The 22,719-nt window shown below is 35.7% G+C and overlaps 2 protein-coding genes across 2 annotated transcripts in view; one reads left to right on the plus strand and one right to left on the minus strand.

Moving 5' to 3' along the window:
- LOC148309237 (NACHT domain- and WD repeat-containing protein 1) overlaps positions 1-17,808 on the minus strand; it is a 53,645-nt gene extending 35,837 nt beyond the window's left edge. The window contains exons 1-2 of the mRNA XM_088260451.1: positions 17,229-17,808; positions 146-306 (exon numbers count right to left, since the gene is read on the minus strand). Of these exons, the coding sequence (XP_088116577.1) occupies positions 146-306; positions 17,229-17,296 (229 nt within the window). The 5' untranslated portion in view covers positions 17,297-17,808. The remainder of the gene's footprint in view (positions 1-145; positions 307-17,228) is intronic.
- Positions 17,809-18,998: 1,190 nt separating this feature from the next.
- On the plus strand, positions 18,999-21,615 carry LOC148309238 (uncharacterized). Its single transcript, XM_088260486.1, has 3 exons — positions 18,999-19,112; positions 19,816-20,416; positions 21,154-21,615. The coding sequence occupies exons 1-3, from the start codon at positions 19,025-19,027 to the stop codon at positions 21,404-21,406; spliced, it is 942 nt and encodes a 313-aa protein (XP_088116612.1). The 5' UTR covers positions 18,999-19,024; the 3' UTR covers positions 21,407-21,615.
- The last annotated feature ends 1,104 nt before the right edge of the window (positions 21,616-22,719 follow it).

Consider the following 22,719-nt stretch of genomic DNA (forward strand, 5'->3'; position numbering starts at 1 on the left):
TTTTTATATATGACGTTGTTGAAAGGAGTGAGCGACTTGTTGAATGCACATTGAATCTTGACTTTCGGGAGTTGGTGAAGGAATATCGGGACTGTAGAGTAGTTGTGGCGAGTGGAGGAGCGGTGAGGAGCGGTGGGTGACTGACCCGATATGCTGGAGCCGGCGACGCCCTTGACCACCTTGAGCTGCGGCTTGCGCAGCGCCGCGGCGCCCGCGCCCGGCGCGTCCGGCGCGCCGGGCGCGGGCGCGTTCCACGCTGAGGCCTCGATGGACGACTTCTTGCATGTCAGCTGGTACGACGGAGACCTGCCAACAACATAATTCATCTTCATTTTACTGATTTCGGTTAATTCGGTAGATTCGACAACTTAAATAAGTTTATAAGGTAAAATAAATAAGGTAAATTTAACAAAATGTTAGTCGAAGTATATCAGTAACCGCTCACAGAGATACCATACCAACTTTAGTCTAACGGTTTCGAGTCGTACCCGTCTCTTCGTCGGGACAATTATGACACTATGCAAAATACCGTAGCATTGGTAAATCTAGTGAATTCGTTCATTTCGTCGATTTTCAAATGTGTACAATTTGTCAATTTGTGTAATCATATCATACCGCCTCCGTAGTGTAATGGCCAACACGTTCGGCTACCGTTCTGGAGGTCCCGAGTTTGATTCCCAGGGAATGGTAAAATAAATAATAAAAAAATCACTCTAATATTTATTCAATATTTCCCTGGACTGGTACCTGAAGCGGAGGGCTGATCACGTTTCCTTCATGTATCGATCAAGATAACACTGCGTTTATGCAGTGCCCTATGCACCTTTGGGGTGGGTATAATGGTTTAGAGATATTATTTAAAAAAATATTGAAAAAAAAATCGGATTAATTGATGATCATAAAAATGCATAAAAGATTCTAGTCTTCGCTATATTAGTAAGTAAACATGCATCCTTCTTTTTCTTTTTCTGTGCGTGTCATGTCAAGTATCCCTGACGTCAACTATCACTTGAGAGTAATTGCCCTTGTCTTGGGCAGCTCTAGACAGTCCTGATCCCCGTCCAATATCGTATATTCCGGAGCCAGGAGATCTGCCTTCTGCCCACACCTCGTGAACCCTCCACTAGGTGCAATAGCTCGTACTTGTCTCCTCTCAGCATATGCCCCAGATAGGACAACTTCCGGACCTTGATATCAGTCAGCAACTGTCTCTCTGCTCTTGCTCTTTAGAGCACATTTGCGTTGCTGACCATATCGGTCCATGAAATGCGTATCATTCTACTATGAAGATCATGTACTCATTATCATGTTTTTTTTTTAATATTTCAATTTCGTGAATTAAATTCTCTGTGCCGATTCGGTACAAAGAGAAGTTCGACTTCAATGGATCGAGGTGATTAACAGAATATAATAAAATGGCGGTTTCCATGGGGGACTCTCCTTGAACGTAATAAAAATTAAATGATTGTGTTATCACCTCCGAATTTCAATTACGTTAACAGCCCCATGACGTAATAATTCCGTATAACCTTTTAGCTAATTAATTCTTGTACCGTGACGTTTTTCATTATTATCAAATGTTAGTGAATATTATTTTTTGATTAATGATTTTTAAGATTATTTTTTATTATCTCATCAAAGATGAAGAAGAATATGGAAGTCTGGGCATTTACGGGGCTGACGACCGTCATAGGCGGTTTAAGTGATCACTTTACATACGTGTAACATTCACCAATTGCACCCATTATTGACAACCACACTTCTCAAATTCTTGGTAGTGAATACATGATGATTAAATACATTTTTTTTATATTTATGTTTTGCTTGGTAAATACCACTATTTCTTCAAATCTATTGTGACGCGTGTTTTGATGCATTCCGCATCATTTTCAACCACCGGTGTTTGAAAATGAATCGCGGAAATGTGCGTAATCCATGGAAACAAATGATTTTCAAAAAGAATAGGTATTTACCAAGTAAAACTCAAAATTTAAATTGAAAATGGATAGATAATACCCCCAAGTGACTGCCGAATCAATTAATAAAATAATTAAAAATTTCAATGTATGCTATTTTCAATGCTGGCCCCAGTGGGCCGATGACATTGCAACGTCGCGGGTAGCAAGTGAATCTAAAAAGCCCAAACGAGAGTAGTCTGGAAAATATTAGAACAGATCTTCATCCAGCAGTGGAGAGACAGCTGACAAAGAAGAAGAATATAATAACTAATATAGTACATCACAGAATATTATAAAAATAATATAAAAAGTATATTATCCGCCCCCGCGGTGTAATGGTTATCGTGTTTAGCTACCATGTTAGATGTTCCGGGTTCGATTACCAGGAGGGGAGCGAAAATAAATATTAGAGATTTTACACTATAATATTTATTTAATATTAACCTGGGTTGGTCCCTGAAGCGCAGGAGTGTAAGTAAGGAACAAGATAACACTTAAGGCCCAGTATTCGTTAAGTCGCAACTTAATTTTCTCTTAATCCAGGCAACATAATAAGTGATTGATTTTTTTCATAAATCACCGTTTTCGCATTGAAAAAATAGGTTTTTCTTCGAAATAATTATATGGTTTTCAAAAAAGAGTTATTGAAAGGTGGTGTGCTAAAAAAAACGTAATAAAATATTTCTTCGATAAATATTCTAAAAAACAAACAAAAATTCCAATAAACATTCATCACGGGCGTGAACAGTCATGTGACTTTTCTGATGGTCTACGGTGGAATGAATTCTGTGTTCGCGAATATCCCCTTAAACGTCTATACGATGCATTCCCCTATGCAAAAACGGGATACAATTTTGTTTATAAAATCAGGATACAATTTTGTTTCACATTTTTAATAAGCTTCGCAAATTAGTCAAAAAAATGCTTTGTCTGAAGGAGGTCTGTCAGGAAGCCTAGATGCTTCTGTATCAGATCTGGGAATGCGGTGGGACAACTTTCAATAAGTCCCTTATGCACCGTTGGGTGCGGAAAAGGGTTAGAAAATATAGCACATCAGCTGGGATCGTTATTATTCAGCTGCTCGCCCGCCGAGTGATTTGTCGATGGGGAGTATCCACTATCTACTATCTACATGTAGTATCTACTCGACCCGGTTGGCTGTCATGACGTCACGGGGTCTGGTGACGTCAGGGCGACACCCTCCCCCCACTCAAACACCCCCTGACCGAGATAACAGGCTGCATCCCCCGAGATCACAGCCAGCCCTTCCGAGACACGACTGAAAAACAGATTTAGATTTATTAAAGCTAGTTTATCCAAAACTAAACATGGTTATTGGTTTGAATTCTACTTTTATTTACATATATATATATATATATATATACATATATATATATATATATATATATATATATATATATATATATATATATATATATATATATATATATATATATATATGAGACATTATCAAACACTCATCAGTGTTTGATAATGTCTCAATAAGACGAAACGCGTCACATATTATCATATATATGTAAATAAAAGTAGATTTCAATCCAATAACGGTGTTTAATCTTGGATATGTTACCCAATTTTTTTAAAAATGTAATTCTACCAACCGTCTGTAGTTACAAAAAATAGATTTCAAGATTGCCACATGTTGAGTGTGTTCAAATACTTGTTTTGTGAACAAGCGGGATTATCTCCAATTAAAAGTTAATCTCGAAATAGATGGAGAAGAATATGGACGTCTGAATACGGACTTTACTTCACAGCCCCTGAAATACAGACTGCCATATTCTTCTTCATCTATGTTGAGATGTCAAAAAATAATAAAAAAAATAACTCCTATAATTGGAGGATAATCCTATAAAGGAGGAGGATGTAAACAAGTATTTGGACACACTAAAAATCTTCTTCTTCTTCTTCTTCTTCTGCTTGCTTAGCTATGATAAGCCTCCTGCGATGTCGATCCCCAGCTGTCGATCCATCTCTTTGGTGGTCTGCTCGGGAGTCGTCTACCATGGGGTTGGCCGTGCAGTGCGATGTGGGGGAGCCTGGATGGTTCCATTCTCCTCACATGCGCATACCATTGTCTCCTTCGTTGCCTTCCCCACCTAACGACATCTTCGATTTCGTATATTTCCCTGATTCTGGCGTTTCTTGTTATATCTCGAAGAATTTGACTGGTTAATTTGTTTACACTCAAAATGTAATAAATAAATTAAACTGGTCAAATTATAAGTTAAAATCATTTTATTGATAGAAATAAAGTTGTCTACACTACACTACAGTTAGCACTATATCTTATCACTGTAATTCCAGCTTTAGACTACTACTTGAAGCCTAGAACTCACCTTGCCTATATATGTAATGGGGTTTTATCACTCGGGAAGAATGTCTAATATAACATACACAATCTATGTCAGGCTCTGTAGTGTAATGGTCAGCACGCTCGGCTACCGTTCTGGAGGTCCCGGGTTCGATTCCCAGGGGGGTCAAATAAATATAAGTGATTTTTTCACTGTAATATTTATTCCGATATGATCAATATTTTCATTCATCATTTTCTTTTGCAAAATTCGCCTTCGTAAATACGTTGTTTTCGTAAGTTGGCAACGAATGACGTCACAGGAACGAATCCACACTACTACTATTACAGCTCTCTAAAGCAGATACATAAAGGGATACGCCCCGTGACACACCCGATGACGTAAAATTTGATGACGTATAGCGGTGTCCATTTTTCGTTTTATTCTATTTCTAAAGATTAAACCTTCATATCTCCCTTAGTTCTCTACAGATTTCAATAAGAATGTTACCGATAGTCTTGTGATTTTTCGTATTAATTTATTAGCTAGTAAACCAACATCGTGAGAAAATCCATTGACAATGAAATTGACTAGTGACATTAATAATTTAGAATAGAGAAAAGTGTTAAATATATATTTGTTAATAGACTATTGAACTAACAAGACACCAAAGGATTGTAAGTGTCCAATACATCACGAGATAATTTGTTTGTTTTGAAAATCCATTTACAATGAAATTGACTAGTGACATTAATAATTTAGAATAGAGAAAAGTGTTAAATATACATTTTTAATAGACTATTGAACGAACAAGACACCAAAGGATTGTAAGTGTCCAATACATCACGAGATAATTTGTTTGTTTTGAAAATCCATTTACAATGAAATTGACTAGTGACATTAATAATTTAGAATAGAGAAAAGTGTTAAATATACATTTTTAATAGACTATTGAACGAACAAGACACCAAAGGATTGTAAGTGTCCAATACATCACGAGATAATTTGTTTGTTTTGAAAATCCATTTACAATGAAATTGACTAGTGACATTAATAATTTAGAATAGAGAAAAGTGTTAAATATACATTTTTAATAGACTATTGAACGAACAAGACACCAAAGGATTGTAAGTGTCCAATACATCACGAGATAATTTGTTTGTTTTGAAAATCCATTTACAATGAAATTGACTAGTGACATTAATAATTTAGAATAGAGAAAAGTGTTAAATATACATTTTTAATAGACTATTGAACGAACAAGACACCAAAGGATTGTAAGTGTCCAATACATCACGAGATAATTTGTTTGTTTTGAAAATCCATTTACAATGAAATTGACTAGTGACATTAATAATTTAGAATAGAGAAAAGTGTTAAATATACATTTTTAATAGACTATTGAACGAACAAGACACCAAAGGATTGTAAGTGTCCAATACATCACGAGATAATTTGTTTGTTTTGAAAATCCATTTACAATGAAATTGACTAGTGACATTAATAATTTAGAATAGAGAAAAGTGTTAAATATACATTTTTAATAGACTATTGAACGAACAAGACACCAAAGGATTGTAAGTGTCCAATACATCACGAGATAATTTGTTTGTTTTGAAAATCCATTTACAATGAAATTGACTAGTGACATTAATAATTTAGAATAGAGAAAAGTGTTAAATATACATTTTTAATAGACTATTGAACGAACAAGACACCAAAGGATTGTAAGTGTCCAATACATCACGAGATAATTTGTTTGTTTTGAAAATCCATTTACAATGAAATTGACTAGTGACATTAATAATTTAGAATAGAGAAAAGTGTTAAATATACATTTTTAATAGACTATTGAACGAACAAGACACCAAAGGATTGTAAGTGTCCAATACATCACGAGATAATTTGTTTGTTTTGAAAATCCATTTACAATGAAATTGACTAGTGACATTAATAATTTAGAATAGAGAAAAGTGTTAAATATACATTTTTAATAGACTATTGAACGAACAAGACACCAAAGGATTGTAAGTGTCCAATACATCACGAGATAATTTGTTTGTTTTGAAAATCCATTTACAATGAAATTGACTAGTGACATTAATAATTTAGAATAGAGAAAAGTGTTAAATATACATTTTTAATAGACTATTGAACGAACAAGACACCAAAGGATTGTAAGTGTCCAATACATCACGAGATAATTTGTTTGTTTTGAAAATCCATTTTATATCGCGTAGTTTATATATAGACTTTATTATAAAGGATGTGAGCCAATTTATCAATTTAGAAAATATAACATACTTAATGATAACACCACATTATTCCAGGGCTCGGAATACAGCTCCGTTTGGGAGATAAATCTTGCAAATATATCTCCGGTTCATAACATATATACGTACCTACTCGTATGTGATCAACAAATCATGCGTTTTGAATACGATTACTAAGTTAGAAGCTAATTTAAATTCCTTTTATGTAATTACCTACGGTAAAAGTAATATTTAAAATAACTGCGCCAATAATGAAATACCAGAAAGATATAGGAGATTTAAACTACGCATTATAAAAATAAAGGCACCAAATAAAAAAAAAATACCGTAACAATAATAAATTTACCACGGTATAAATAACGTCATCAATGAGAAAAAATATCGTCTTCAAAAAATAACAGTAAAAAATCCGAAGAACTAGAAAAAAATACAATGTTTTTTTTAAAAGGAATAACCCGCAAAGCTTCTATATTTACAGTCTTGTCTACAGGCAGGATACTAAGGATAGGGAAGGTAAATGTGAAAATACATCACAAACACCTAGACCAATTGAAAATAAATATTTCTTGAATTCCTTTTGCAGCTGGCGGGAATTGAACTCGCGACGCCAGTTTCGCAGTCGAGCGTCTACCCAACTACGCGAAGGCTCCCGTCAAAACATAATGACAGTAATAATGATGTCACAAAAATATATAGTACTTTAAAAAAAGTGCTAATGACCGCGACTTTAAAAAATTAAAACAATAACAAAATAACGCAATTTTATCATTTAATCGCTTCTGACATTTAAAATATGATGTTTTTTCCTTGGATGACTGTTTTACCTTCCTATTGATATATTTTTACAATATTCACTAACGACTAGCAGATAATAAGTCGGATCCCATTTTAAATCCATTATGTTTCTAAAAACCGTTCGTAAAATCAATCGGTCGCGGAGAATGATTTTTTTATTTATTCGGGAATTGTACAGCTTTACATTGAGCAAAAGTATATAATAAAAAATAGTTATTAATTTAAAAAAAACAATTACACAATACCACATTTATGTTACAATACGATCAAAAACATCAAGAGATAAAAAAATAAAATAAAAAAAGAGTGTGTGTGTGTGTGTGTGAGAGAGGAAGGGAGTAAAAGGTAAGGGTATGGAATGATATAATTTTTCAGCAAAAAAAATACTTAAATGGATCACTGGGGATATCAATATTTTTTTATTCGCACCACATCCGACTGCGAACTGCTCTGAATTTCAAATCTGCAATTTTTAATCAGTAAAAAGGAAGTTCGCAAATCAGAGAGTGTGAAAACACTTTACCGAGCTGTGAAATTTCAGGGATACTACTACGACGCCGACGTCTGTAGAACAATCGTATTATCGAATTGTGTTTAGGAAACATCGCTTTATCGTACAATCCCTGTAGTGTGAAACAATTTCATATTGATAAAACATGAAGATTAATAATACTAATTACAGATAGAAATAATAAACCACAGCAATATACAGCTTGATCTTTCACCATTGAACTCAGATAAGAATCCCTTTATGATATATTTTCCCTCAATAACAGTGACAAAACTTCTTCTTCCTTTTACCCTTTTCTGCTGATAGTGGTGCATCGGGCACTGCATCATATAAACGCAGTGTTGTCTTGATCGTTAACACATGAAGGAAAGGTGATCAGCCCTGCGCTTCAGGTACCAGTCAAGGATAATATTGAATAAATCTGTGGTCACTTGGAAGAGGGGCACAAGTCTTATAGTATATGTTAGAGACATGTGCCTCTTTTCCATATGCGTATATATATATATATATATATATATATATATATATATATATATATATATATATATATATATATATATATATATATATATATATATATATATATATATATATATATATATATCTTAACTTAAATTTTTCATATGAACTTTTTGACAACTAGACCGTAGAATATGTATAGAATACGAACAGTTAGATACATTCAATTGTCTTTAACAAAACGTTAACAGAATTAGAATCATAAATAGAATTATAATGTCGCATAAAATGATCACTTAAACCTGAAGATGACAGACGCTGTAAACCCTGTAAATGGTCAGACTTCCATATTCCATAGTCCCATCTCGTAATGGCTGTGTCGATTTGATCATGCTTAACATTTTATTTAATATGTTGTGTTTTTAGTAGTTTAGTAAATAAGGCAATCTATTAATACAATTAAAATGCAAATTTATTGCTAGAAACTGTTGCACCTATCTGCATTATTATGCAGGTGTAAACCTTCGAAAATCGGGACGTAAAAACAATCACTAAAATTAAACGTTTATAAAAAAAAAGTGTTAGAGCTGACCGAAAATCCAGCGTCTCAATCTCCTAGATCTCAAAACGACAATACAATATGATCTTATTATTACAATAGATATTGTCATTATATGACAATATTACAAAATGACCATGTATCACTCAATTTCGGGTGATTTGCCAAAAAACAAGATAAAATGACATGACAATAATATGGTTCCAGTATTGCAGCAATACCATCTCTTAAATTACCGACATTTTTTTTCATTTGTTTGGAAGATGTGTATATATTTAATACAATACATATACATATATACTTATTTACATTAATTTATAAATTCATAAACATAATCAACATTGTTTTGCAGAGACCACACCACATTTATGTGTCTTGTCGGTGGAGTACTTTTTACATAAATTTTTTAAATGATTTTTTATCTATTTTAACATAATACATACAAAAAAATTAAGATATAAACGATTTTACAATTTTTACGATATTAACTCTTGATCATTTACCCATTCCTTTATTTTGCCTTTTTATCTTACATAGTCAGAATACATCAAATGGATTTGTCCATATTTGATTCGCAACAACTCACGGTTGCTGAATTTTCCCTTCTTTTAAAACGCATGGATCGTTTCATCTCAAATTGGAAAATTCATTTCTGGGAATTTGATCATTTTTCAAGCCTTTTAAGAGACTTCGCGATTCTACAAAACATTCGAATGGAAAACTTTCTTTGAAAAACGTAATACATTTAAACGATTTTGCGAAACATGGCTTCATTCTTCATACCCGGCGGCAACTAAGTTTTTCTTCTTTTCTCCCCCTCGTTTCCCTCCTCTACCTTCTACCTCCTACTTCCCCTCCCCCACATCCCTTCCTTATTCCTTTATATTGAGAGAGAGAGTACCTTTATTATCCCTTACGAAACGTTTCTTTTAATCATTTAATTTATTAATTTAAATGTTGCCTTATAAAATCTACGTGTAGTACATATTATAAAGTACTACGAAGCAATGAATTTTATTTCAAAGTAAATATCAAGGAATAAACCTATGCAATGTAAATCCCCAGAATTCCATAATCTTCTTCATCTTTGTTGAGATGTGAAAAAATAATATTAAAATAACTTAAAGGTGTTATTTTCTATTCTATTTTTTCACATCTTTTTGACATCTCATAAAAGATGAAGAAGAATATGGAAGTTTGGGCATTTACGGGGCTGACGACCGTCACAGCCTGGTTTAAGTGATCACTTTACACACGTGTAACATTCACCAATTCTACCCATTATTGACAACCACAATACTCAAATTCTTGGAAGTTCTATATATTGTATATGAACCAATTTCGAAACTTTGTTCTAAAATCACTAAAATTTCACTAGAGACACCTATTAATGAGATTACACTAGTGTAAAGTGATCACTTAAAGCGTGTCAGCCCCGTAAATGCCTAGACTTCCATATTCTTCCTCATCTATGTTAAGATGTCAAAAAATAGAATTAAAAATAACTCATTTAATAGGAGATAATCCAGATTTGTGAATAAGTATTTGGACACAGTCAAAATGTTGTAAATAAACCTATGATTGAAGAATTACAAATTGGCGTTTTTGTATTTTTATCGGCAAATTCAAACTGGCAGTAAACAATGGAGTTGGCAAAAGAAGAATGAAAGTAAACTAAATGCAGTCGAAATGCATTCTCTCAGATGAACGTGAGGCATAACGTTGTATTATAGATGTGATCGAATGGTGATATAAGAAAAGAATGCAAGGTTGAGAGAGAAGAATTATCGATAAAATTAAGAAAGGCGTGTTGAGATGGTTTGAGCATGTGGAACAAATGAGTGAAGAAAGGATAGTTAAACAAATTTACGAGGCGAATGTGGTTGGTAATAGAAACAGATGAAGACCGAGGAAAACTTGGCATTATCAAATTTTCAAATACTTGAAAGTGGTCAGGTCAGGAGTCGGAATAATTAGCGTGTATGTATGAGAAGATGTATGAATTTGGAAGAGGCGAATATTGTGTGAAAAGACAGATTGGCGTGGCTTTCTATTCTCTCTGCCTACCCCTACGGGGGAGCGGCATGAAGGTTAGTTAGTTAGTTTTTTTTTTAACAATTCCATCAAATAAAATCAAGGACTGTTTTTAATTCATTTTACTGTTTTTTTGTAATTAAATGTGTATTCAAATAATTGTTTACTTCTTCTAAACCCTATCCAGACCCAATGGTGTAAGGGGCACCGCATGGGATCTATACGGTGTTATCTTGATCGCTAAGTACAAGTAAGATGTTTGTAGAATCGCGTTGCTTGATTTTTCTTAATATCACTATTAAAAATCAAGTAACGCAGACTATTTCTAATTTATTTTTTTGTTTTAGATTTTTTTAAAGCTATACAAATGTTTGTTTAATTTTTTCTAAGCCAAACCCAGTGGTTAGCAGGTTTCAAGAAAATTAAGTTGAGGGCTATCGATTACCCCGCCTTAATCATTAATCAATTATTCTGGAGGTCCGGGTTCGATTCCCAGGGGGGATCAATTAAACAAAAGTGTTTTTTTCCTTCTAATATTTATTCCATATTACCCTGGACTGGTTCCTGAAGCGGAGGGCCGATCACCTTTCCTTCATGTGTTAACGATACTGCGCTTATTTGATCCAGTGCCCTATGCACCATTGGGGTGCGGATAAGGGTTTGAAGAAGAATCATCAATCATTTGTTTCTTTATTATTTGTGTTCCAGTCTTGTTAACCTTAATCCCATGTCCCAAAATGAGAAATATAAATTACTAATCGGGAATATTATATGTAGGTATATATGACTTATTTGAGCGTAAGGTGATCAGTCGAGCGCTTCAGATTCTTATATTTTATAAATGGAAAGATGGCATTTGAGAAAGGAAATGGAGAAGGAATAATTGGTAGGGAACAGGAGAATAGTAGTAATGGATTAGGTATTCGGGGTCGCAGTTACTCATACTTGTTTGCGTTATACACTCCTGATGGGTAGGAGTCCCTCGAGGTAAAATTTAACTAATTTAAATACCATATTATATGTTAGCTACCTAATGCAGCATTGTTACATTCTTTGACTTGCTGAAAGATCACTTATATCAATTTTTTACCCTCTAAAAATGAAAATAGAAAATATCGAGAAATCAGAAAAGGCCGATGACATTGTCCCCGTCGCGGGTAATAATTCTTCTTCTTTTTTTAAGAGGGATTAGCCTCCTGCGATGTCGATTCCCAGCTATCGACCCATCTCTTTGATGGTCTGCCCGGGAGTCGCCTACCATGGGGTTGGCCGTACAGTGCGATGTGGGGGGGGGGGCTGTATGCCCGGATGAGTAAGGAGGAGGGTTGGTGTGCAAGGTTAGCAGCCTACATGCCTTAAAAAAATCCAAAGCTCACAGCAAAGAGAACTTGTAGTGCCTCGGGTAGTAAGTGGATAGAAAAAACCCAAACGAGAAAAGTCTCGAAAAAAATAGAAGGCCTACATCCAGCAGTGGAGGGACGGCTGACAAATAAAAAGGAGAATGAAACCCGTGATTTTCAGCACGGTAACCAAACGCGCTAACCACTAGACTATGGAAACGGACAGTGAGATACATGAAATGGATATGTTTTAAGTGTTTTTCGCATATCACTCTGTAGGGTAATCGTCACCACGTTTGACTCTCACGCAACAGGTCTCAGGTTTGATCCCAGACTCTATTTGATCGATACCGGGTTTTACTATTTTTTATGGGAATTGCATTTAATTTTTCCCTTGCTTATTTTGTACAAGGTTTATAGATCATTAAGTGGATTTTTGTTTCTTCTAAGTAAAGATATTTAATTTCATTAATTGATTCGGCAGTCACTTTTTGGTAAAATCTATACATTTTTAATTAAAGTTTTACTTAGTAAATACCACTATTACTTAAAAATCTACTGTGACATGTGTCTCGATACATTCCGCAACATTTTCAAACATAGTATGTTTGACGGTATTTGAAAATGATGCGGATTGCATCGAAACACGTGTCACAGTACATTTTAAGAAATAGTGGTATTAACTAGGTAATACTTTAATTAAAAATAAAGATATTCATATATTCGATGCCGGGTTAATTTGATATAAAATAGGTAAGATCAGTCTTGCACTAGAGATAGCAATTCAGGAGAACATTATAGTGAAAAATCAAAAATATTTATTTTATTTATATTTTTTTATAACTCTTTATTCCAGCTTGACTAAGTGGTGGGTGCAATACTTAGTCAGCCATATATGTTTTACAACATTTTATTTAAACAATGAAATTAGAAATAAGAAGGAAATAAGAAATTGAAAGAAATAATAAAAAAATAAAAATAAAATAAAATAAAAATTAAAATAATAATAAATTTGGAGAGATGTAGACGAAAATTAGCTCGCTGGCAAACGCAGCACTGCGCTCCAGTGCCGCCACATGTCCAGCCCCCATCTGTGCTCCACAAGCCGCTTTATGATGAGGTTGGAGCTCTTCATCAGCCTCTCCCGGAAGCCTGCCACTCGGTGCCTTAACAGGCCATCCCAATGTGGTAGGCGTGCTGTGGCAAACATACCACTCGCGCTGCAGTGTCGGGGTAACTTCATTAAAGCTCTGTAGCCGTTATTGTAGCATATTTTCATGCTCTTTAAGCTTCGTTGTGTAACCTTACACCATAGTTCGCTGCCGTATTGCTGCGTACACAACACTTGGAACAGTCTATTTTTTACCTGCGCGGAGCAGTGGGCAAAGCGGCGTGTCAGCATATTGGACCGCACGCAATGAGCACGATACTGGCGCTTGATGTCCTCATCATCCGCACAGTTCTCCTGTAGGATATGTCCCAAATACTTGAAGCTACTTACCCGCTTAACTTCTTGTCCATTTATAGTTATGGGCGGTACCTTTAATGAGTAATTTTTGGGTTTAAATACCACAAGCTCACATTTTTTGGCGTTGTACTCTAGGCCGTTTTCTGTGGCATAACATTCACAAATGGCAATAAGTTTACGTAGGCCAGCTATCGATGGTGCCATCAGGACCATATCATCGGCGTATGAGATGGCATTCACTCTCCCTCCTCCTATGGAGCATCCCGCATTTACTTGGTTTAACCTATCATGTAATGCATCCACGTAAAGGTTAAATAGGCTAGGAGATGTGATTCCACCTTGTTTGAGTCCTCGCTGAGCTTTAAACGGAGTTGAGGTTTCGGTCCCCCATTTTACTCTATAAATGAGATTTTCGTTCCAGTTTTTTAACATGCATTTCGTCGTAGGACATTCAATTGATTTTTGTATTTTTTCTTCCAAAATGTGATGTACTACTGTATCATATGCTTTCCTGAGATCCATAAAACAGGCATATACTGGCGTATTTCGGCGCACATATATATTTATAGTATTTTTAACAGCGAAGACAGCTGTGTCCGTTCCCGATCCTTTTTTAAAACCAAATTGGTTGTCGGTCGTTTTTAGGTTTTCAACAGCTTTCTCCATCATTATGTTTTCTATGGTTTTTGCCGCCATGGTGGAAATCGCTATTGGCCTGTAATTTTCTTTTTCTGTTAAATTTCCCATAGGATTTTTTGCAATAGGTATAATTATTGACGTACACAGAGACTCAGGTATGAACGAGTGCCGGAACATTGCTGTGAAAGCTAGCGCCCACAGTACGTGTATTCTCGCGCTAGCATATCTAAGGTACTCAGCACAAATTTCGTCTCCTCCGGCGGCTTTATTACATTTCAGTGACCTAATGGCAGTCTGGATTTCCTTCACTTGTATAATGCAGGGACTCAGTGGATGCATATTGTTAGCATTTTTATTGTAAATATTACAATTTTCCGCACTTCCTGTTTTCTCATACATTGAACTGAAGTGGGCTTTCCATAGTTCGCTGATTTTTCCGTCACCCGTTATGTTATCAATTTCTGTGGGTCTTGTAGCTTTGGACGATCTCATTTTATTTGTTTGTTTCCAGAACATTTTGAAATCAGCAGTAAGCATATTCTTTGCCAATATATCGGCTTGTATCTGTTTTTTATTCTTCACCACCGTGCGTAGATTTGTTTTGAAAATACTTCGCGTTTCCGCTCTCCTCTGGGCAACTGGTCCTGTAGACGGTTTTCCCTCTATGAGCCACGCTTTGAAGGCATTTCGTGCATTAATATGGCTTTGTTTTACTTGCTCATTCCATCCTGGAATGTTTCCTGAATTTTGTTTTCCGCTTTTGGGCCCCCCTGCATTCACTTTAAATGCAAGTTGTGCGGCATTTCGCATAGCTTTTATCGTACTTTCGTAAAATTCTTTAATAATGAATTTATGATGTGGGTTTATACACTGTTCACATGTTAAAGCTTCGTAAGGAATTATTATTTTCTTAAAGAGCGACTCTGTCTTATCGTGGTATTTCTTCAGTTGTATTTGACTGTATTTGTTCCAATTAATTTTTTCCTCATTTATTTGAGTATTACTTTTAGATGTATATTTACACTTCATCTCCACTTGTATGTGTAGTGGAAAATGGTCGGACATCTGTTGGTTGTCGTCAATATGGATATTTGTGATCCGCTGTTCGAGCGTACTGGATATTATACAATGGTCCAACCAAGAGGTAGTATTATGCGCCTCACTGAAGAACGTAAAGGAGCTGATGTCGAGTTTTTTCACGTCATAGATACTATACTCGTTTTCCTGAGAAAAGGCATCTAATTCCTCCATGAATCTACTGTGTATGGGCGCATTGAAATCTCCCATACAAATTAACTCATTCACTTGAGTTTCATCTACGATAGCTGTAACTCGGCTCAAGATGTCCACAAAGACAGGCAGGTTTTCGTTGCAACATACTGGCATATAAACATTTACCAATAGAGTGACTCCGTGGCTATGTTGTATGGTTATTGCCGCCATCCGATCGTCACCACATTCGATAATAGTTACATTAGCAATTTGCTTCCTTACCAGTATGGCTACGCCTCCGTGTGGTCTTCCCTGAATTATTTCCTCGGAAGAGTTCATTGCTGATGTTCCAGTGGCCAGAAACTCCTCGTGGATACTATTCAGGAAGTTTAAGTCGTCCTTCATCAACCAGGTTTCTTGTAGGAGAAGAATGTCAACATTGTTGCAAATTTCGTGTATACCCGGTGCTATGCGATGTACTGATTTACAGTTGTAGGAACATATTCTAATGGAATTGTTCATGATGAAATATTAGTTTTTTTTTCGCTATAAAAAAATCGCTATAAAAAAATTTTTAATTCTCACAGAATCAAACCAAAGAATACTATATTTTGTATATTAATGTTACCGTCAAAACTTGAACCCAATTTAAACCCTGTTTTCTTCATTGAAAACTAGATTATTAGATACCTACATTAACAATTGGTGAATTATAAATCACGTGTAACTGTACATGTTTTTTTCTTCGTGATAACTTTATTATAAAAATACTTCGGTAAAAATTGTTATATTCAGGCGGTCGGTTTCCATCGATAATTTTTTTTATCAATTATCGAAAATTTTACTATCAGCACATACTAATTTTAGTATGAAATAAGGTGTATCTCAATTTTTGTTAATTTTTCAAAAACTCACTCATATCGGGGAGCTACGTGTTTTACATATTTTTGTATATTATTTCGGTTCTAATATCTATCATTGTTTTGACGTACTTAACGATCACTAACATTAGGACCATTCAGTGCAATGCCCTATGTACTAATGGCTGCATATGAGAGAAATGTTATATCGTGCATTAAAGTATTTTTGGTAATAATAATATATGTAAATAAGAAATGTTCCGTCAGTTAGAAAACAGCTAATAGCTTAGCTTCCACCTTCCACGATATCAAATATATGTCGAGTTGAAACTATCCGTTCTTGTATGTCGTATTTTTTTTTAAGTTTAGAAATAAATAATACAGAGTTGTATTTGTTCATATGTACTCGCATTCTTGTAAATAATAGAATCTTTGTCCCCTGTTCGCGCTTGAATGGTGCATAGGGTACCACCCCATCGATCGCCGAAATTTAAACTCGAGCATTAACAGTAGGAAGGTAAGGTGTATAGTCTTGGATATTGTCGAATATATTTGATAGATTTAGGTGCAGAAACTCATGAAATAATTCATGAATTCACCGTTTTCATAAGCATTAAGTTTTCATTGCCCTTATCTCAAGAAAAATATAACTACCTACCTAATTGCCATAATTAATAAATGATTATAATAAAATAGGGTACGTAGGTAGGTACCCTTGTTATTAAATCTTAGGGGGTATAATTGGAAACTGCCGATGGTTCGGGATGTCGAGGGCGACGGTTCGAGAGGGCACTCGTATACTCACTCCTCGGATCTCTGCGACGCGTTGTCCTTATCCTTGTGAGCCTGCCCCGAGCTGCAGGAGTTGCCCATGACGGCCTCCGTGTCCTGCGCGGCTAGAGCCCTTCACATCCTCGAGGGCCCCCGGCTCCGCCCCGCGGCCCCCGGCGCGCCCGCTCCGCGCAGGACGCTCGCCGGCCCCTCGGCCAACTTACTGTCAACACGCCTGAATTATTACTTATATTCCACTTATTTTTAGGCAACACATTAAATTTATTCAAATTTATCGCGAGAGCGCGAGCGCGAATGCGATATATATAGATCTCGGGTTAAATTATTGTTTTTTTCGGCGCGGCGAAAAGCGCTTTTCCGACAAACTAAACTACCAAAACGGTACGCCGCGCGACCAAATATCGCCACAATAGAATATAAATAAGGTATCGAGGAATTCCGAGTATTTACGCGTGTACGCACTCCTCGCGAGAGACGGGAGGGATCTAATTTTACACACTACATCGGGAGAGAAGAGAGGAGATGTCTCAAATAATCGATGCGGCCGCTCGCCGTAGGACTCGGCCGTTCTCTAGGCGACAGTGGCGCGGCGAGTGCGGCGGCGGCGCGAAGCTCGAGGCGCTGGTGCGCGCCTGCAAGCGCACGCCGCGGCTCCGCGCCGCGTATAGGTGGCGCTGGGTGGCGCTGGGAGGCGCTCCCGGCGACCAGGACCATACCTCCGTCTCTCTCCCTCCCATGTAAATCCACCACGTTAAAAAGGAAAAAGCAATACTACAATCCACAGGCTAGAGTTTTCTTCGCTCGAGATGAAAAGAGACCCATTTTGCAGGGGGCGACCCTTCTTTTGTAGTCTCAAGGTTTATCGGGAAAGTCCTTGTCAAGCACATTTTCAAATTAATCCAAATTTTCTTAAAATTACCCATTTTAAAGAGTAAATTATTAGTAAAGTTTAAAGATGATGGAAAAACGTCACGTATTTTTATTAAACCAGTATCCCTACCAACATACAATTTTATTTATTTAATATATACAACCCTAAGCAAAATGTCTACTTGTGACATGCATTGCATATACAAAAATTCACGGTCTGTAAAATTCATATTACACAGTAACGTGGAAGAGGCGAAGAATGTTTGCAAAGACAGAGTGGTATGGCGTTCTAATCTCTCTGCCTACCCCTGCGGAGAAGCCGTGTTATGGTTTGTAAGCTATGCTCTGGATATCGAATACTTAAATTATTACACGAATCTAGTTGGAATCTTATGGCATATAAATAAAATACGGTAGATTTTATAATATGTACGAGCAGGTACATATAAAGCTATTTAATGGCCCACAGGGCTGGAAGTTTACGCTTCAACTACTTACGTAGATATCATTAACACTATTGTAGATACCATTGACATTAACTTCATTCCATAAAATTTCATATTTTTTTAAAAAAAACAAATATACCTACATAAAACAAATCGATAAATTTCTGACAATATGGATCGACCACCGGTTTGAAGATTCCTAACATATTTTTTAACAAACCTATAAATAATACAAGTTGAAGTTATCTACACTACATAGTTAAATCGTTTGTTAAAACCACCCCTAAACATTTAATATTTTGATTTTACGGTTCTGTAGCTGGCGCCTACTGATGTGATGATTTATCATTGGAGTAATTGGGTAGGTATTTTAAAATTTATAATAACTAACTTATTAATATTTTTCTTGTAACAGCTAACACTGATTTTAAAAATAGAATGTTGTGTATTTCCGATTTTGTTTTAAATGAGAAATCAAAAAGGTGACTTTAAAATGCCGAAATGTTTACTAACTCGTCGTACATATTCAGAAACTAAATTTATCCCGAATAAAAGAAAAATTGAAAGCAAAGGAAAGAAATGTAAGAATATCTTAAATAAATTTTACACGTACCCCTTGAGGAATCGGGATACCTCGAGGACTCGGACACCTTACTATCAGTTTGTCTTACACTAACTTGTACGAGTACTGGTATGCAAAACCGAGTGTTGTAAACATTGCCGCTATACTCCTTTCCCTTTAAAAAAAATAAAAGTAACTACTTTTCCTTCTCCAATGTAACCCTGAGCTCCTTTACTTACATACGTCATATGTATCCCATAAAATATTTTCTACTCCTATATTTAGGAATCTGGAGCGCAGAACTGACCACCTTACCTTCATATAGAGACTTACGAGTTAACGCGTCAATTCGATGCGGTGCCCTATGCACTACCTCATTATCTGCGTAGAGTATTGATATATGTAAATGTAAAAACGCTTAAAAAACAAACTTAAGATTTATGTGAAGTTACAGCTGTTTCCCTAATAAAGGCGCATTTTCCAACTTAATGTTTTAACAATCCCTCACCTCTTGCAAATATATTTTTTTTAAATCTTGATCGCAATTAGATAACACCTATACAATTAACCTGTATTTCTTATCGTATCAATTTATATGAAATCCCTTTTCTTATTACTTCGAGAATTGTCATTCTGTTTATTTACGAAGATATTTAGTTTCCCAGACTAATAACTAGCGAATAAATTAACACATTTAAATTTATACATTTTATTCGTTGCAGGTTTTAATGAAGTTGATACTGCTATGAAATGCAAAAAATATAATACTCCGTTGCTAAATATACAAGATACGTTACAGTCTAGTAAAATATCGGTTTGTGTGCGGTTTAATTTGAATTTATTGACGAAGACTGAATGTACACCGATTTTTCAGGCAAACGAGAACTATGAATTCGCGTCTGCCGGCCCAAAAGACAGTTGTTTACCCAGTAAGCCAAATTACATGGTATTCAACTTGAATAATATATCCCAGCAATACAATCTTAGGTCCAACATATCAAGAAAAAGGAGGATTTATAATACTGAACTGATTCGCAGACAGTCTCAAACGCATAATAGAAATTTGACAGATTCAAATTGCAGAGAAAATGGCGGTTTAGAACGTTGTTCGAAAAGTATGTTTGTTCCAACGCAGAGGGGAGGGTTCGGTGAACAAGGCATGGGGAGATTGAAAAAAAGGGCGATGAATATTTTGAACCGATGTAATATTTGCGAGAAGACATTTGATCGTCCGTGGGTGTTGAAGGGGCACATGAGACTACACACGGGAGAGAGACCCTTTGTGTGCCCTAATGCTACTTGTAAGAAGAGTTTTGCGGACAGGTTTGAAAAATAAATGCAATTTACTTTGTCAAGATTGAAATAATTTTTGGTTTAACAAATAATATTATTTAAGTACATATTTTCCCATTGATAAACTCCTCCTCCAGCTTCATACTAGAGCAGTGAACCGTTTTTTTTTATTTTTTAAAAATTTAAATTCTCATTTCGTCTGCATAGTGCAGCGTTCAGCTCATTTGGTCATCATGCTGGAGTTACCGGGTTCGATTCCCAGAGGGATCAAAATAAATGTAATTTCACTTAAATATATTTATTTAATATTACCCTGAACTTAGTACCTGAAGCGCAATACTGCCTACCATTCCTTCATGTATTTAATAATTAAGATAACACTGCTTTAAATACGATGTAGTACCCTATGCACCATTGGGTGAGAACAAGGGATTGGAAAATATACCATTCTGAGAAAACATTACATTATAATGTTTGCACTTACTCAAAGATTACGAGCCGGGTTGTGGTATTTACATAAGTGTTATTTTATTTATTACATCATTTTTAATAATAACTGAATTATTTTTTTTTCACATTTCTGTACAGGATTCTTAGTCCTCAAATTTCATCTATATTATTATTCACCATGTTTATTACTAAATTTCAGCATTGTTAAATTTGGGAGTGTCTGGTATTAATCCCCAGTTACTCATACTACAGTGAAGGAAAACAATAAATATACGTATCCGCAACTTACTTTATACTTTCACTCTACCCTTGTACAGGTCCAACTTGCGTGCACACCAGCGAGCACGCCAGCACCACTCCTGGGCGTGGAGATGTCCGCGCTGCTGCAAACCCTTCAGTCAACTGTGCTATCTGCAGCGGCACAAGCCGCGCGCCTGCCGCAAGCTGCTGCACGCCGCCGATAAACCGTCAATCCATCAGGACAAAATAACAGAAGAGGCCGGGACTCTCGGCAGGCAAACGGAGTACATAGCTCAGCCAACTGAATCTCCTTTTTTTAAAGGGTTGTGACTAAGGGTTGTTGCAGTCGTTATCTTATTTACAATTTCATTACAAAATCATACAACCCAACCCTTACACAGCAATATTGCCCTAGGAATCATTACAGTTGATCCCCTGAAATATTTTTCTAAATATAATTCTTAGTTTAAAAAGTATGTATTATAAATAATGTAAATATTAATCTGTGGTAGAAATATTGTTATATAAAATAAAGACATTTAGTTGTGCTATTTATTGCCTATGGATTTACATATTTAAACCTCAAGGTGCCTCAAAATACTTCTCCTAAAATTTATAGTTACTTTCTCCTCCCGAGAAGGGTTTGTATCGTTACCATTTGGGCAAATTATTTCATTAATTGATTCGGTAGTCACTTTGTGGTAAAATCTATCCATTTTTAATTAATGTTTTACTTAGTAAATACCACTATTTCATAAAATCTACTGTGACACGTGTTTCGATGTATTCCACATCCACATACGGTGTTTGAAAATGATGCAGAATGCATCGAAACACGTATCACAGTAGATTTTAAGAAATAGTGGTATTTACTAAGTAAAACATTAAATAAAAATTTGCAAATTATGCCTACTAACAGTATGGTAACCTCTTCTCATCAAAAATTATTGCGAACAATATGATTTTATTATATCTACAACTTCAAACTGGATGTGGAAAATCCATAAATTCTTCTTCTTCTCTGTCTTACTCCTCATAACTGAGGGTTGTGACCCTTGTGGGAGCAATGACTCTTCTCCAGTTTTACCCCTTGACTGCGCTGCACGTAGTGCTCCAACCACCTTAACTTGATTGTCCATCGTGTGGGGATCTTCCTCTCCAGGCTACCAATCACAACAGTCGTTCCAAGCTATCCTCATTGCCAAACGCAATGTGTCCAAAGAACTGAAGAATCTGGGCAGACATTGCCCAGAGTCAAGCCATCCAAGTGCAACTCCTAATGAATGGACTCGTTAGTGCATCTAGCTATCCATGGAGTTTGGAGCATGCACCTCCAACGCCACGTTTCAAATGCGCCAATTTTTCTCCTTTCTGTTGTTTTTATGCTCCATGTTTCAGCAGCATAGAGAAAAATAGAGAGTGGACCAAACTCCTGACAAGCTTTTCTTAGTGGTGTTATTCACACCACGGTTTTTTCAAATTTTATCTAGCTTAGACATGGCACTCCATCCAGAAATATGTTTCCTTTATTAAATAGTCTAAGAATGGTCACACCACAGCATTTGTAAGTGAGGGGAGTATTTGATGGTTGACAAATCCACTATTTGACGAAATGGAAATACACAAAGTAGTTAAAGCTAATA

This window comes from Brachycentrus maculatus, unplaced genomic scaffold (assembly GCF_059751285.1).
Source record: "Brachycentrus maculatus isolate JH-2025_06_01 unplaced genomic scaffold, ASM5975128v1 h1tg000136l, whole genome shotgun sequence".
Lineage (NCBI taxonomy): Eukaryota > Metazoa > Arthropoda > Insecta > Trichoptera > Brachycentridae > Brachycentrus > Brachycentrus maculatus.

Coding starts and splice junctions, on each gene's coding strand:
- LOC148309238 (XM_088260486.1), top strand. CDS start 19,025: ATGCCGAAATGTTTACTAACTCGTCGTACATATTCAGAAACTAAATTT. Junction 19,113..19,815: donor TGAAAGCAAAGGAAAGAAAT/GTAAGAATATCT, acceptor TATTCGTTGCAG/GTTTTAATGAAGTTGATACT. Junction 20,417..21,153: donor AAGAAGAGTTTTGCGGACAG/GTTTGAAAAATA, acceptor ACCCTTGTACAG/GTCCAACTTGCGTGCACACC.